At 38.6% G+C, this 16,367-nt stretch overlaps 1 protein-coding gene across 1 annotated transcript in view; it reads right to left on the bottom strand.

Annotated features, from left to right (window-relative positions):
* Positions 1-3,538: 3,538 nt before the first annotated feature.
* Positions 3,539-16,367, bottom strand: part of grm5a (glutamate receptor, metabotropic 5a) — a gene marked incomplete at both ends in the record, with an annotated part of 38,955 nt that continues 26,126 nt past the window's right edge. Inside the window, 5 exons of the mRNA XM_079803927.1 lie at positions 3,539-4,418; positions 7,590-8,529; positions 13,260-13,386; positions 14,688-14,856; positions 15,032-15,278. Of these exons, the coding sequence (XP_079660053.1) occupies positions 3,539-4,418; positions 7,590-8,529; positions 13,260-13,386; positions 14,688-14,856; positions 15,032-15,278 (2,363 nt within the window). The remainder of the gene's footprint in view (positions 4,419-7,589; positions 8,530-13,259; positions 13,387-14,687; positions 14,857-15,031; positions 15,279-16,367) is intronic.

Raw genomic sequence — 16,367 nt, forward strand, 5'->3', positions numbered from 1 at the left:
TTCTCAAAAGAACATTAAGCACTTATTTTAGCTATAATGGCACTGTTCTGCATGCAAACATGACCTTATTACATTACACCTATTCAAGAAGAATATTGCACATTGATTAAAAGAATAGATGTCTGTTGGTAGGTACAATGTGCGCTCCCACTAAGTCTGAGCATTTTAGCTTAAATTAGTTCATAAAATTCATACAAAAAAAAAAATCTTATCTTTAATGGGAGACTTTTTATAGGTTTTATCAACAAAAACTGTAATGCCCTGTGTAAGAATCATGTCCACAGTGTAATGACACTTTGTTTTTGGCTCATCTACTGTATTTATGTATTTGGAACAAAAGCCTGAGTGGATTAAAAAAAGGAAATTATTTGCAAATCATATATTAATATTTGTTGTAATAGGCCCTGCTTTCATAAATATTGCTTTGTGTATAAATCACACTACTGTTTGGAGTCAGTAAGACTGTTTAATATTTTGTTCTCTTATGCTCATCAAGGCTGCATTTATCTGATCAAAAATACAGGGATATTGTGAAATATTATTACAATTTAAATTTTAAAATGTAATTTATTCCTCTGATGCCAATGTCTTCAGTCTTCATTACTCCAGTCTTCAGTGTCACGTAACCATGTCTTAGACATTAGGGGGACCAAAGTTTTTTTTTTTTAGCATGGAGCTCGGTATTGGTGTATTTAAAGGAATTACATTATTAAAGGATTAAAAGGGATTTAAGGAAATATAGAAAAAGAAATAAGAATGGTAAGAGTTCCAATTCTATTGTAGTTATGAAGTAAACTATTTGTAAATAATATATATATATATATATATATATATATATATATATATTAAATATGCGCACATTCACATCAAATTCAGTTATGATTTACATAATGTCATATTTTCCATTCAAAATGGGTAAATTTCATAAAAAAAAGTCAAGTAGTTTGCATCACTTGATATTACTGTTTTTATCGTAAAACAGTAGCCTGACAAGCCAGACCCACATCAAGATGTTGTGTCTGGGACCAGGCCATTGGCAGGGCTCAATCCGAGGGGCGGGATAAACGGTTGTCTTTCAAATTCCCTCTGCACGCAATTCATAGTCGCGGAGCCTTGGAGGGCAAAACCGCCATAGAACTCCATAGACCTGCAGCACAAGCCTTTCAAATTTTCATCTTAAAACAAAAATATGTGAACAATATGCCCGTTTCGGGCACTTATGATCCACATACAGCACCTGCTGCAGTATTTCAATCACTAAAAACAGCAGGATGTTTTTATAACGCTTAAAGTGAAAAACACTACAGGGTGAGTTGCACTGATAAGGATTAAATTGAGCAAAATGTAATGCTAATCAAGGATTTGTTGATCTGGGTTTTATTTTAAATCGAGTTGTTGCACCACTTCATTTTAAACAGATTAATTGCGCAGTAAAATCGTTAGAATTATAGAGCTGATCAAGCAGCACAGGCGGAGGGTGAGCTGACGACAGGCTAAAGAATCCTTATTAGTGCAACCCACCCTTAAAGTGCCGTAATGTACTAAAACAGTGATATTAAAAGATCAAATTCAGTTTACACCTTTTTGATGAGGCATACTATATAGACGCGAGTAGAGCCAAGAATATGAACGCAACACGTTTTCTTTATAATGGGTTTCGATGGGAAAAACACAGCAAGAAACCTTGTTGTGTTGCATTAATATTCTGTGTTCATCTGCTTTCCTGTACAAAGGGTGCATCATCATGAGCATTTGGTCTTACTGCATTAATACTGACTACAAACCTGGTAAAAATGACTGGCGGGCAACGGGGCCTTGTTTTGCCCTCCAGGTGGGTGTTCCTATAATGCCGTGACGTCACGTGAAAACTATGAAAAGGATAGCGCTACAACCAACCAGAGCGCTATCAGTGGTGAGACAACAATCACAAGCAGGTTGTGGCTGAGTCCCATACGTTTTCCCACCAGCAGTAGTTGATAGATTAAACTTTTGCCGTATCCGGTCAGCAAAACTCAGAACACTGCTCCGAGCTTCAGTGCCATTCTTTGTTCTTTTCTCAAAGAAAAGCTTAACTCAAGTCTTCCATAGACGATTCGAAAGACCGCTGCTCGCCAGCAGCAGCAGCTTTATGTTAAGCCCGCCCACCGACTTTCTACACGATGTGATTGGCCTGACTAGAGTTTGGGTTTTCATGCTCGCAAGCCAACTGAGAGTTGCTAGACGACCCTGGCTGCAAATTACATTTGCTGTCGCTAGGGTGCGTCTAGATTTCTAGGCTAGTAAAACAGTTATCAAATATTGAATGTTTTGCTACTTCCATCTACGACGCACTCTTTCACTGCTATAACTAAAGTGTCGCGTTGGAATTTGCAAATTAAGCGTAAGCCCCGCCTTCTTTGATTTGAAGTTACGAGCGCTGTTAGACCGCTGAGGCAGACCAACCTAAAAATTTCATATTTTACTTTTGTCATCCTAGCATTTGGCCATTTCTAATTATGTCCCCCTCAATGTCTATGGTGGTTACGGCCCTGGTGTCACATGATCATTCTAATAAAAATGTCTTATTATTATTTATGTTAAAAACAGTTGTGCTCCGTAATATTTTTTTGTTATAATGTAAAATTCTTTACTGTCCCTTTAGATCTATTTAATGCATCCTTGCTGAATTTAAGTGCTCATTTCTTTAAATGAAAACCTTATCGACCCCAAACCTTTTAATGAAAAATAGTTGAGTTTTCTTGTATCACCTATATTAGTTTGCATCAGTTCCTCAAATTTCGAAGTGATAATCACAAAATACTTCAAGTAATACTGGGAATTGTGTATATAAATTAATAAATTCAGTCATCTGTAAGACAATGCTATATTAAATTGTCTGATTTCTTCAGTATCTAAATAAACTTGCCCTTACAATCCTTCTATTTGATTTGTTAAGAAAAATATAATAATAGATATTATTTTTATGAGTTATATAAAGTGGCACAACATGCAATTTCTAAGCTAGGGTAATAAAGAAAATGACCAATATTTAAACAAACTGCTTTGCGCTCAAAGGCTCAATTTGGTCCTACATTCAAACATTTGCACTTGCGTTGTATGTGAAGAACCGTGCAAGACGTTCAGGCATCTTGCTGACAGGCAACAGGAGGGATAAAAATGACATCGCCAGGAGCAGGAGTTTGCTTATTTTACACACCTGTGTGGATTGACGTCGTTGGAATGTTATTAAATCTTCCAGTCTACGGACTGACCAGCATCAGTAACTTCTTGCCAAGAAGGGCCATAAACTTCTGGTGCACAAGAGCATATCAAGTACATCCTTAATTATCTGAAAAGCAGTTTGGTGAAGTGCCTTTCCCTACGCAGATCGGGATTTTGAGGACGGGCTGGATTCCAAGCACCATAAAACGTCCTCAGCGAGTGCTTCTATATTAAGAGTTTACACTCCTTGACATTTACAACTGGGTTTTGCAATCTAAGCAGATGCGCGCTCTCAGGAGTTTCCTCTCGGTCTCCTTCCTGCGCTCGGAATAATCTCTCAGAGTGAAGAGGAGCTCTGGCTGTAGTGCCGAAGCATCAGCTGGTCGTATATCGGGGAGCAGGGCTCACAAAGCGGCAGCCCCGAGGCTGGCGATGTGGGAGACTCGCTGATCGAGTCCACGGAGGAGTCTCTGAATGGCGAAGGTGGTGTCAAGGCGCCCAGATCCTCAAAATCAGTGGTCCTGACCGCACACGAGGAGTCGTAGGTACTGTCAAAAAGGCTGGCCGGTGAAGCCCTGCTACTCCCGCCGGCTATGATGCCCCCGGTGATGCCGACCGCGGAACGAGGGTTGGTGTTTGCTACGGCCACCACGTCTGCGTAGGTGGTGACGGTTGTGGGATGCGGCCGTTCTTGCGGGTGGAGACGGAAAGAGGGGGAGCAGGGTCTAGGGACCGGGGCGGTGGTGTTCACGGCTGTTCCCGGCGGTGACCCGGGCAGCATCATGCTGTTGAGCTCACTGATGTTCGCCGTGAACCGGTTGACCACACAGCTGATCTGATCCATGATGGAGGTCTGGGGCGGGCCGCCATGATGCAAGCGCTCCGTCAGGTATGAGGGTATAGTCACCACTGCCGCTCGCTCTTCATCGCGCTCTTCCACTTCGCACCTCTGCAGAGGAGGTCGCTGACACACGGTCGGCAGTGGCGAAGCGGTCCGGGGGTGGTAGGCTACAGGGTAGCGCTGGTTTTTCTGAGACCCGTCGTATGCCAGCTTCCCCCCGATGTCTGGCGGCCGATCACAGCCCTTTGAGAAGGGCTTAATAATGGCCGTCTGGTTGGCCTCTTCCTTTTTCTTAATATGGATTGAGATCCGCTTCCACAGGTTTGGCCTGTAACTTCTCTCGTTCTGTGCCCAGGTCACCGTTTTGCCATTGGAACTGTGGAAAGAAAACAGCAATGTGTATTTGACTGATTAATTATACATATATACACAATGTACACATACATGTTTATTTTTCAACATAATTAACTGTGTTTTTAATATATATATATATATATATATATATTAGTGGTGGTGGGCATAGATAATTTTTTTAAATCTAGATTAATCTCACTGTAATCTTGGAATTAATCTAGATTAAAATGGCTCATTTGAATTCTGCTGAAGGCATTCAGAATATGTGTACTCGTAAGTGATCGTTTGTCTTTTTGTAGTTTGAATAATAAATAACTTCTGTCCCTTTAAGACCTGACGCACGCATAGATCCCAAACACTGTTCCTGTGAGCTGGTTACGACTGTGTTTACGTTAAAACTCACCAAGATGGGCATTAAGACATTTTTGAGTGTATTTGACCATTAATAAGCTAGAAAAAGGAGCAAATTTTTGCATTTGTATAGAGGCGGCTTTATTACGGTATGTGTGTGCGCTTCAGATGCAAGCGCGAAATCTGCGGGAATTAGTGGAATTAACGTTATGTGCAACCCCGCGCGAAATTCAGACCGGTCACATCAATACCAACACACTGTCATGAGGAAAAATCCAGTAGAACACCCGTTCACCCTGTTCAGAGGGTTAACCAGACTGAATGAGAGGAGGCGGGTGCGTGTCAACTCGCTGTTGGTCGGAGAGGAGAGCGCAGCTGATATCGATAATGTAGAGAATAAGTATCGTATCGTTTCAGATATTTCAGTATCGATACAAATCGAAATATGGATATTTTTGACAACACTAGTAGGCATACACACAGGTTCGAAGACTCGTACTCTCATCCCCTACAGTGCAATTCGGCTAGGTATACATCCGCGCTAAAATATCAGGGTGAAAGTCATCATAGCTTGCGTAGTATAGACCCAGCTCCCAACCCAACTTTGAGAATAGATTAACGGCGATATTTTTTTTATCGCCCGATAAGAGTCTCACGTTAACGCAGCATGTTAACGCCAATAACGGCCCACCACTAATATATATATATATATATATATATATATATATATATATATATATATATATATATATATATATATATATATACTTAATTATAATATAATAAAAATAGTATATGCAGTGTATATTTATTAGTGCTGTCAAATCGATTAATCACGATTAATCACATCCAAAATAAAAGTTTGTGTTTACATAATATGTGTGTACTTTGTATAATTATTATGTATATATAAATACACACACATGCATGTATATTTTTAAGAAATGTGTAAATATTTATATATAAAATGTTTATATTTATATAATATAAATATATATACAGTATACATGCAAATATTTCTTTAATATATATATGTATGTATATTTTTAAGATTTGTTTTTATATTTATATATAAAATGTTTATATTTATATATAATATAAATATATATAAAGTATACATGCAAATATTTCTTAAATATATATATATATATATATATATATATATATATATATATATATATATATATATATATATATATATACATGTGTGTATATTCAAATATACATAATAATTATACAAAGTACACACAAACACAAACTTTTATTTTGGATGTGATTAATCGATTTGATAGCACTAATATATATGTAAAAATATTACATTACACATTTTTTTCATATTACTTGTAACAATGTAATATAATTAACATTTTGTATAGTATATATATCAGCTCAATGGTTTTTTTTACAAACATGTTACATATACATATATATAAACTATTTAACATTCAAGAAAAGAAACAATATCTTTCTTCTCAATATGTAAAAAAACAAAACGAAAAACACTGAGTTGATATATCCATCTGGCTGCTAATATAATCACCAAAGTATATAAACAGATAAATAAAAGGAGCAAAAGCAAATATTTAATCTATTGTAAAACACCATTTAGATAGCCACATGACAACAGAGTGTTTTATGTAAGAAGAATGAATAAAGGATCTTGTGCCTTTGTGTGATGATTGTAAGTGACTTGATTGTCATGTCAACAACTCTACAGGACAAGCTAGCATATATCATTTAAGCCACTAACGGCCTTTCCAAAACTGAGAAATTGAGACTGAATGTATGGACTTTTGGTATGGATTTATTCAGGGCACAGAATCATCCCCCACATGGTTGCTACGCCCTTGCTAGTGTGTAACATCACAACTCAAAGCCATGAGAGAACTGACCCTACCATTAGCCATTCAAATCCATCCATTCCAAGCGCAATTACCACCCTCATCCAGTCCTGTACGTCAGACAGGAAATCTCTAACTTCACTTCTCTTAATGCACCTGGGGACCCATCGACCCAAATGCATGAAACTCCAGAGTTGCTCCAGGAATGATTCACAGGCAGACAGGGTAATTGGTTGGGGCTCTTTTTCTCTTTCGAGGGGAATATTGGCTTTTTTTTTAATGTGCTCTAAAATATGCTCAGTTATAGAGTTGATTCATTTTCAGCCTAAACTCATTTTCATCCTCAAAAGCAAACCTTTGGCAGGCATTACTGAGAGATAAACAGATTTAGCATGAGCTTTATTTATTTATTTTGTCTGAAGCCGCTTCTGCATTTGAGAGCAGTGACTGCACATCATCTTTTTATAAAGAGGAAAAAATAAGGATTTTTCAAAAATGACATAAAAATAATTGACACGTCATGCCTCATTATCCTTAAATTCATTCAGTGTTAATCCAATTAAACCAAAGAGTTTCAAAGAAGCATAAATGAAAAAGTAAGATGTCAATACCCAACGTTAGAGAGCTGAATAACAATAAATTCAAGTCCGCGATTATGACCAAGCATTTTTTTGTAACCTCTCATGCAGGATTCAAAACATTTTTGGTAACAGAAAAATAATAAAATAAAATTTAACTAAACAAAAGTATTTTAAAGCATTAAAATTACTAACAGGGAATAAATAAAAACTAAAGGAAACATTTAAAATAAAAATTAATTACACCTAAATGTAATATATATATATATATATATATAAAAAATGAACAACTGCTTATAACAAAACACCTAAAAAAATGTAATGAAAACTGAAAAAATATATAAAAATATGAATAAAAAATATAATAGTATAAAAATAATACTAATACTATAAATAATACTAAAATAACTCTCTCATACTGACCTGACTGTGTCTGTGCCAGAGCCTCGCCGTCTGAAGAGGTTAGCCAAGCTGCTAGACCGGCTAGCGGCCGAGGCAGCTTTCCCGTCACCCACGTGCATCCGTACAACTGTCGACGTGGTGAAAGCGCTGCGTACGTTCCTCTCAGGTTTGGCCAACATGATGTAGACTTTGGGCACAAACATGCAGCACAGCGCAGTAGTGGCGCTGAGGCTAACGGAGAAACACATGGTGATTATCTTGTAGTTTGAACCGAAATAAATTGGCACGAAAGCCAGCCAGATAATGCAGGTGGTGTACATGGTGAACGCGATGTATTTGGCCTCGTTGAAATTGGCGGGGACGTTGCGGGTCTTAAAGGCGTAGAAGGTGCAGCTGAGGATGAGCAGCCCGTTGTAGCCCAACGGCGCCACCACTCCGAGCGTGGTGGTGTTGCAGATGAGGTGCACCTCGCGTATGGACGGATAGTCGTAGATCACTTGTGGAGGTTCCATGATGAAGAGCGCCACGATGATGCCCAGCTGAATCAGGATCAGGATGAAGGCGATGACCAGTTGGGCACAGGCGCTCATGAAACGAGGCTTCTTGGTGCAGATCTTCTTCTTGCTGCCCGCGAGGATGCGAGCGATGCGGTTGGTCTTGGTGACCAGGGCTGAGTAGCTCATGGCAGGCGAGAGCCCGATGCCCAACCTCTGCAAGTAACAGTAGGCCACGTGCGGCTTGGCGATGAGGCAAAACGTACACAGATACCCCAAACAGATGCCAGCCAGGATGATGAAGCACAGCTCCCTGCTGGAGGACTTCACCACCGGCGTATCGTGGAACCTGATGAAGACTAAAGTGACGAAGATGGTGGCGAGCAGGCCAAGGCAGGCGAAGACCACGGCGGCGATAGGCTCAGGATCTCCCCACAGAAGGTACTGCACCGGGATTGGCTCACAGCCTGAGGAACAAGAATTTCAAAAGACTTTAATGTAAGGTAATGAAATGTTAAAAATGCCTTAGCATAATTTAAGACACAATTTGTAAGATTTTTAGATTAAAATATCCCAAAACCACTAGAACAATGTTATATATTTTGTTGACCTGTGTGCTTAAATTATCCCAAACATATATCCATGCTACCCTTGATTTCTGTAGAAACCATGGAAACACCAAAGACGCTTTAATATAGTATGTATTTTATTAGACAGGCGAGCAACTGTTTGGATATACACTCACCTAAAGGATTATTAGGAACACCATACTAATACTGTGTCTGACCCCCTTCCGCCTTCAGAACTGCCTTAATTCTACATGGCATTGATTCAACAAGGTGCTGAAAGCATTCTTTAGAAATGTTGGCCCATATTGATAGGATAGCATCTTGCAGTTTATGGAAATTTGTGGGATGCACATCCAGGGCACGAAGCTCCCGTTCCACCACATCCCAAAGATGCTCTATTGGGTTGAGATCTGGTGACTGTGGGGGCCATTTTAGTACAGTGAACTCATTGTCATGTTCAAGAAACCAATTTGAAATGATTCGAGTTTTGTGACATGGTGCATTATCCTGCTGGAAGTAGCCATCAGAGGATGGGTACATGGTGGTCATAAAGGGATGGACATGATCAGAAACAATGCTTAGGTAGGCCATGGCATTTAAACGATGCCCAATTGGCACTAAGGGGCCTAAAGTGTGCCAAGAAAACATCCCCCACACCATTACACCACCACCACCAGCCTGCACAGTGGTAACAAGGCATGATGGATCCATGTTCTCATTCTGTTTACGCCAAATTCTGACTCTACCATCTGAATGTCTCAACAGAAATTGAGACTCATCAGACTAGGCAACATTTTTCCAGTCTTCAGCTGTCCAATTTTGGTGAGCTTGTGCAAATTGTAGCCTCTTTTTCCAATTTGTAGTGGAGATGAGTGGTACCCGGTGGGGTCTTCTGCTGTTGTAGCCCATCCGCCTCAAGGTTGTGCGTGTTGTGGCTTCACAAATGCTTTGCTGCATACCTCGGTTGTAACGAGTGGTTATTTCAGTCAAAGTTGCTCTTCTATCAGCTTGAATCAGTCGGCCCATTCTCCTCTGACCTCTAGCATCAACAAGGCATTTTCGTCCACAGGACTGCCGCATACTGGATGTTTTTCCCTTTTCATACCATTTTTTGTAAACCCTAGAAATGGTTGTGTGTGAAAATCCCAGTAACTGAGCAGATTGTGAAATACTCAGACTGGCCCGTCTGGCACCAACAACCATGCCACGCTCAAAATTGCTTAAATCACCTTTCTTTCCCATTCTGACATTCAGTTTGGAGTTCAGGAGATTGTCTTGACCAGGACCACACCCCTAAATGCATTGAAGCAACTGCCATGTGATTGGATGTTTAGATAATTGCGTAAATGAGAAATTGAACAGGTGTTCCTAATAATCCTTTAGGTGAGTGTATATATCAACCAAAAACGAATCATTATACAGTGCAACACGGTTAAAGCGTTTTTATTAATATGATATGCTAATATTGATCTAGATTACTGCAAAGTGCAGTAAGTCTCTCATACATCTCCCATGATTCCATGCTCATTCAGTGTCATCACTCTACACCTTTGTCTTGAATAAGCAACCTCTAGCGACGAAACTTTCACACTGTGCCTTTGACCAAGAATTATACGTGTAGAAGTATTTCTCATTGTTAGTTCATGATTTACTATCCTCCTGTATCTTTATACTGACAGTATATGTAAAAGTTCAATAAACAGCTTAAGCAAAAAAAAGCACGTCGGTATAATGCCCGTGTCAATGATTATTCAGAATCACTGATGTGACATTTAAACTCGTATGGAGAACATCCATCATTATGCAGATAACAGAGTAAAACTGTCGGCTGAATTACCGTACAACTTTATAAACAACTGCAGCAACAATAAAACTCTGCAAAAACAAACAAAACCATCCGTTCAGCCAAGCGTCATGCATTATGCATTACAGGCTGACATCAACAAGCGCTGATATATTTAGCATGTGAGATTTGCATCAAGAGACAGATGAAACTGAGTCTTGATTTGGATAGCCTTTAATGAGGACGATCAGAATGTTTGTTTTTACAGGTCAGAAACACTGTCAGACTCAAACTAGTGACAAAGTTATGTCCATTATTACCAAAGGCTTCTGTGAAAGTCCCTTTAGGGCAAGCCAACGAAATCGGCAGCCATATTTGTAATGCCCCCGGGCACGGGCAGCTATTCATGCTCCAAAACCTCTGTAAATGTTTGTCTTTAATAATGTTTCAAATCAGGAATAAAATATGTCAGCAATTTCCTCATAAATTGGGCTCCTTAAACTCAAATTAGGCTAAAATCTGTATTTTTCAGACTGGTCCAGCTAAAGCATGTGCACTAATGCTTAAGTATAAACAGTAACACTTTACAAAAAGGTTGAATTAGTTAACATTAGTTTATGAATCATGCACTCACAATGATCAACCATTTTTACCACATTTACAAATCTAGATCAGGGATTCCCAAATTTATTTGTCAGCCAATCCCCTATGATATTATGATGTATATTAACAATTAATTTAATACGTTTTATTATTTATTTATTTTTATATGTTTTTTAATAGTTTTTATTAACAAATAAGTTGTATTACTCATATACATTTTAATTTCCAATTTTTATGATTTTATTAATTAATAACTTTTCACCACCTCACAATTCCCACTGCAGTTCCCTTACGATCCCCCTGGGGATCCAAACCCAAATCTAGATTAATATTAATTTATAAATATACTAGTGTTTATTGTTAAATCATTATTTTTCAACTGTAAAAATACAGTTTTTAGTGATTTGAGCTTAAATTTCGTCACATTCAACCAAGTGATTGGTTGTTTTAATTTTAAATGAGACTACAGTATAGCCGCCACATTGAACATTTTGATTTCTCTTATTTGTACATTTACATGTGCGCTATTTTTGTACAGTGCATAAACTACACTCACCTAAAGGATTATTAGGAACACCATACTAATACTGTGTCTGACCCCCTTCCGCCTTCAGAACTGCCTTAATTCTACATGGCATTGATTCAACAAGGTGCTGAAAGCATTCTTTAGAAATGTTGGCCCATATTGATAGGATAGCATCTTGCAGTTGATGGAGATTTGTGGGATGCACATCCAGGGCACGAAGCTCCCGTTCCACCACATCCCAAAGATGCTCTATTGGGTTGAGATCTGGTGACTGTGGGGGCCATTTTAGTACAGTGAACTCATTGTCATGTTCAAGAAACCAATTTGAAATGATTCGAGCTTTGTGACATGGTGCATTATCCTGCTGGAAGTAGCCATCAGAGGATGGGTACATGGTGGTCATAAAGGGATGGACATGGTCAGAAACAATGCTCAGGTAGGCCGTGGCATTTAAACGATGCCCAATTGGCACTAAGGGGCCTAAAGTGTGCCAAGAAAACATCCCCCACACCATTACACCACCACCACCAGCCTGCACAGTGGTAACAAGGCATGATGTATCCATGTTCTCATTCTGTTTACGCCAAATTCTGACTCTACCATCTGAATGTCTCAACAGAAATCGAGACTCATCAGACCAGGCAACATTTTTCCAGTCTTCAAATGTCCAATTTTGGCGAGCTTGTGCAAATTGTAGCCTCTTTTTCCTATTTGTAGTGGAGATGAGTGGTACCCGGTGGGGACTTCTGCTGTTGTAGCCCATCCGCCTCAAGGTTGTGCATGTTGTGGCTTCACTCACAAATGCTTTGCTGCATACCTCGGCTGTAACGAGTGGTTATTTCAGTCAAAGTTGCTCTTCTATCAGCTTGTATCAGTCGGCCCATTCTCCTCTGACCTCTAGCATCAACAAGGCATTTTCGCCCACAGGACTGCCGCATTCTGGATGTTTTTCCCTTTTCACACCATTCTTTGTAAACCCTAGAAATGGTTGTGCGTGAAAATCCCAGTAACTGAGCAGATTGTGAAATACTCAGACCAGCCCGTCTGGCACCAACAACCATGGCACGCTCAAAATTGCTTAAATCACCTTTTCTTTCCCATTCTGACATTCAGTTTGGAGTTCAGGAGATTGTCTTGACCAGGACCACACCCCTAAATGCATTGAAGCAACTGCCATGTGATTGGTTGATTAGATAATTGCATTAATGAGAAATTGAACAGGTGTTCCTAATAATCCTTTAGGTGAGTGTATATAGAAGATCCTTGTAAAAATGTATGGTATAAAATCTAAAAACTACTAAATCACAGGTAATCAAAATTAAATGCTACTAAATGTCGAAAATTGGCACTAAGGCTCTCGCATGAATAGGAGAGTGGCCTCAGCTCCCAGTAATGTACTACATGCTGAGAGACTGCTGCTTCGGGGCTTACGCTTGACAGCAATTCTGGAACATTCTGACGGGGACCCCCGCCAAGTCCAAATCTCTGTTTTTGGCATTAAGTTGCCATGGTCCAGATTCTCAAATAACGCTCTACGAGATAAATGGGTCTCCGATGTTATTCGGTGACCCAGATACTTATATCACACACTGTTGTACAAGATGATAAGCTTATGTGGCTGGTCTAAGAGTTTTAGAATTATGGGTAAAAGGCGGTTGTGACTTCTAGATGAACTACGAGAAGAACATTTTGCTCTGAAAGTGGAGGTAGAATCACCTGTGAGGTCATCTGTAGGCCAGGATCCAAGCTCACAAGCACGGCAGGTGTATTCATCAAACACATACTCGTTTTCTTTACACGGAGTGCAAGTCCAGCAGCAGCTCACCTCACCTTTACGGATAACCTGAGGTGGACAGAACAGACCGGTTATAGATTTTTGTGAAGAAAATGCTTGCTCTCAAAGCCGTCGCCGCAATGCTAGTGTCGTGGGTGGTTGCAGTGCACTTCTATGCAGTTGATAAGGTGTTCTAAGTGGTTTTCAGTGCATTGCTATGTGGTTACTAAGGTGTTTTGAGTGGTTGTCATGCAGTTGCTAAGGTGTTGTGGGTGCTTAATGTTCCACCTCCAAGATTAGATGATAATCACCTGCCTAAATACGGTGCAGGCTCTTGTATCGATATAAGTCAATGAGAATTTTTCACACATGTATTACTGTATCTGCTAGATGAAATTTGTAGTTATAGGATGGATTTTTTGTACAATCAAATCAAATTTGTAAGTCTCGCTCAAATGTGAAATTCATATTGCTTAGAAAACTAGAAAACATCTCTCCTATTAAGCCACATGATTTAAGATAGTGGGTTTTTTTAGGGAAAAGCTATATCTTAGAAGTTTGATTAAAAGTTGTTGTTTTTTTAAAAGAAATTAATACTTTTATTCAGCAAAGATGCATTAAATTGATCAAAGTGTCAGTAAAGACATTTATAATATTACTAAAGTATTACTGCAATATTATATTACTACTTATATTTCAAACAAATGCTGTTCTTTCTAACTTTCTATTGATCAAAGAACATATTATTGTAATAATATTGTCAACATTGATCGTAATAATAAATGTTTCTTGAGCAGCAAATCAGCATATTAGAACGATTTCTGAAGGATCATGTGACACTGAAGAATGGAGTAATGATGCTGAAAATTTTGCTTTTCCATTACAGGAATAAATGAGATTTTAAGACATAATAAAATAGAAAAGAGTTATTTGAAGTTGTACCAATATTTTATAATGATTTACTGTATTTTTGATTTAGTAAATGCAACCTTAATGAGATAGAGACTTCTTTAAAAAACATACAAAATCTTACAAAATCCAAACTTTTGAATGATAAGAATAAATAAGCATATATACACTTATAAATAAAACAAATTTCAAATAAAAAAACATATATACACTGACATAACACATTTTGGGCCAGATTTACTAATAGATTGCGCCAGCGCAAACCCTCTTTTGGCGTTAAAAAAAAATACTGTCAGGATTTACTAAAGTCTGTGTTCATTAATTTGCGCGTTGTCAGTAGATCACGCGCAGAGCTGTCCACTCCATTCGGCGCATATATGGAAATGCGCTCTCACGCTAATTTGCCCTGTTTAGTAAATCTGGCCCTTTCTCTTTAAAAGATCCTTCTCTGCCTTTTTCACCTTTATCTGAGCTTTTTCACAGGGATCACTGCACACTGATCTGATGATGGCACTGCTGTTGGCCCAAATCTCCTCATCATCCATCTTCAGCCCACTGTTGTCCCAGCTGCCCACGTGGATGTAGCTATAGTCCTCTTCACTCATCTGTTTAAAGTTCATAATCTCATACCTAGAAAAACACATGGTTAACCCAGAAACATTTTTAAAATCATCAACATGGTTTCCTCATATTGCTCAAAATTACTTCACAATGACATCAACGAGAGATTGTTTTCAGTCTCTTTGAAAGGAGTTTACAAGCACATTCTGACTTGTGAATGGAGCGGAATATAAAAGATTCCTACCTCCCCGGGGAGTCTCCGTTCTCGTCAAACAGCACCACTTCTCCCGAGACGCCACTGAAGTTTGTCCTCATGAGGAATTCTAAGAGTTTACCTCCATCAATCGGCCGCATGGCTTCACACAGGCCTGCATAGCCGGGACACAGAGACTTCTGCATTGCATGCAGGCCGTAAGCCATAGAGTAGATGGCATTGATCACAAAGCCCATCTTCGTGTCCTGAGCATACTGATGTCGGAGCGACTCTTTCTCTTTGAAATGGTGTAGTGAAAACAAACAATGAAACAAACAATATATTCAGTTCTAAATTCACCCTTTTTTATAATATCTATTCAGTGCTTTCATCTGCCACAGTAATGTCTTAATCTTCATTTGAGGGCTTTTCTCAGCAGATACAGACATTATGTAATTTATTTGATTAAATTTCTGTTGAAAGATTCATTATTAGATGGATAAATGGACAAATGGATGAATAGATGAAGTAGTGAAAGGACATGGATGGATGGATGGATGGTTAGATAGATAATGAATAGTTAAATGAATTGATAAATTGATGGAATGAAAGACTGATGTACAGATAAATGGATTGATGATGGATGGATGGATGGATGGATGGATGGATGGATGGATGGATGGATGGATGGATGGATAGATAATGAATAGTTGAATGAACATGGAAAGAAAGACTGCTACACAGATGGATGGATTGATAAATGATAGATGATTGATGGATGAAGGAATAGATGAATGGATGAACGGACAACTGGATGTATGATGAATAGCTGAATCAATTGATAGAATAAAATGGGCGGATAAATGTGACGATACATGGATGGATAAATAAATGTTGAATAGTTGAAAAATAGTTGGAATAAAAGATGGGTGGATAGATGGATGGATGTATGGATGGATAATGAATAGTTGAATAAACAGATAGAATGAAATACTAATTCATGGATGGATGGGTGGGTGGATGGACAACTGGATGGATGATTATTAGCTGAATGAATTGATGGAATGAAAGATGGGTGGGTGGGTGGATGGATGAATGAAAAGATGGATGGACAACTGGATGGATGATGAATTAATTAAAATATTGAAATTGAAATAGCTGAATGAATTGATAGAATAACATACTGATGTATCGTTGGGTGGATGGATGTATAGATAGACGGATAGATTAATAAATGATGAATAGTTGAATGAATAGATTAAATGAAAGATGGGTGGGTGGATGGATGGATAATGAATAATTGAAAGAATAGATAGAATTAAATACTGCTACATGGATGGATGACAGATTATGGATGGATGAATGAAAAGATGGATGGACAACTTAA

The sequence above is a fragment of the Gobio gobio genome (assembly GCF_949357685.1).
Source record: "Gobio gobio genome assembly, chromosome: 22".
Classification (NCBI taxonomy): domain Eukaryota; kingdom Metazoa; phylum Chordata; class Actinopteri; order Cypriniformes; family Gobionidae; genus Gobio; species Gobio gobio.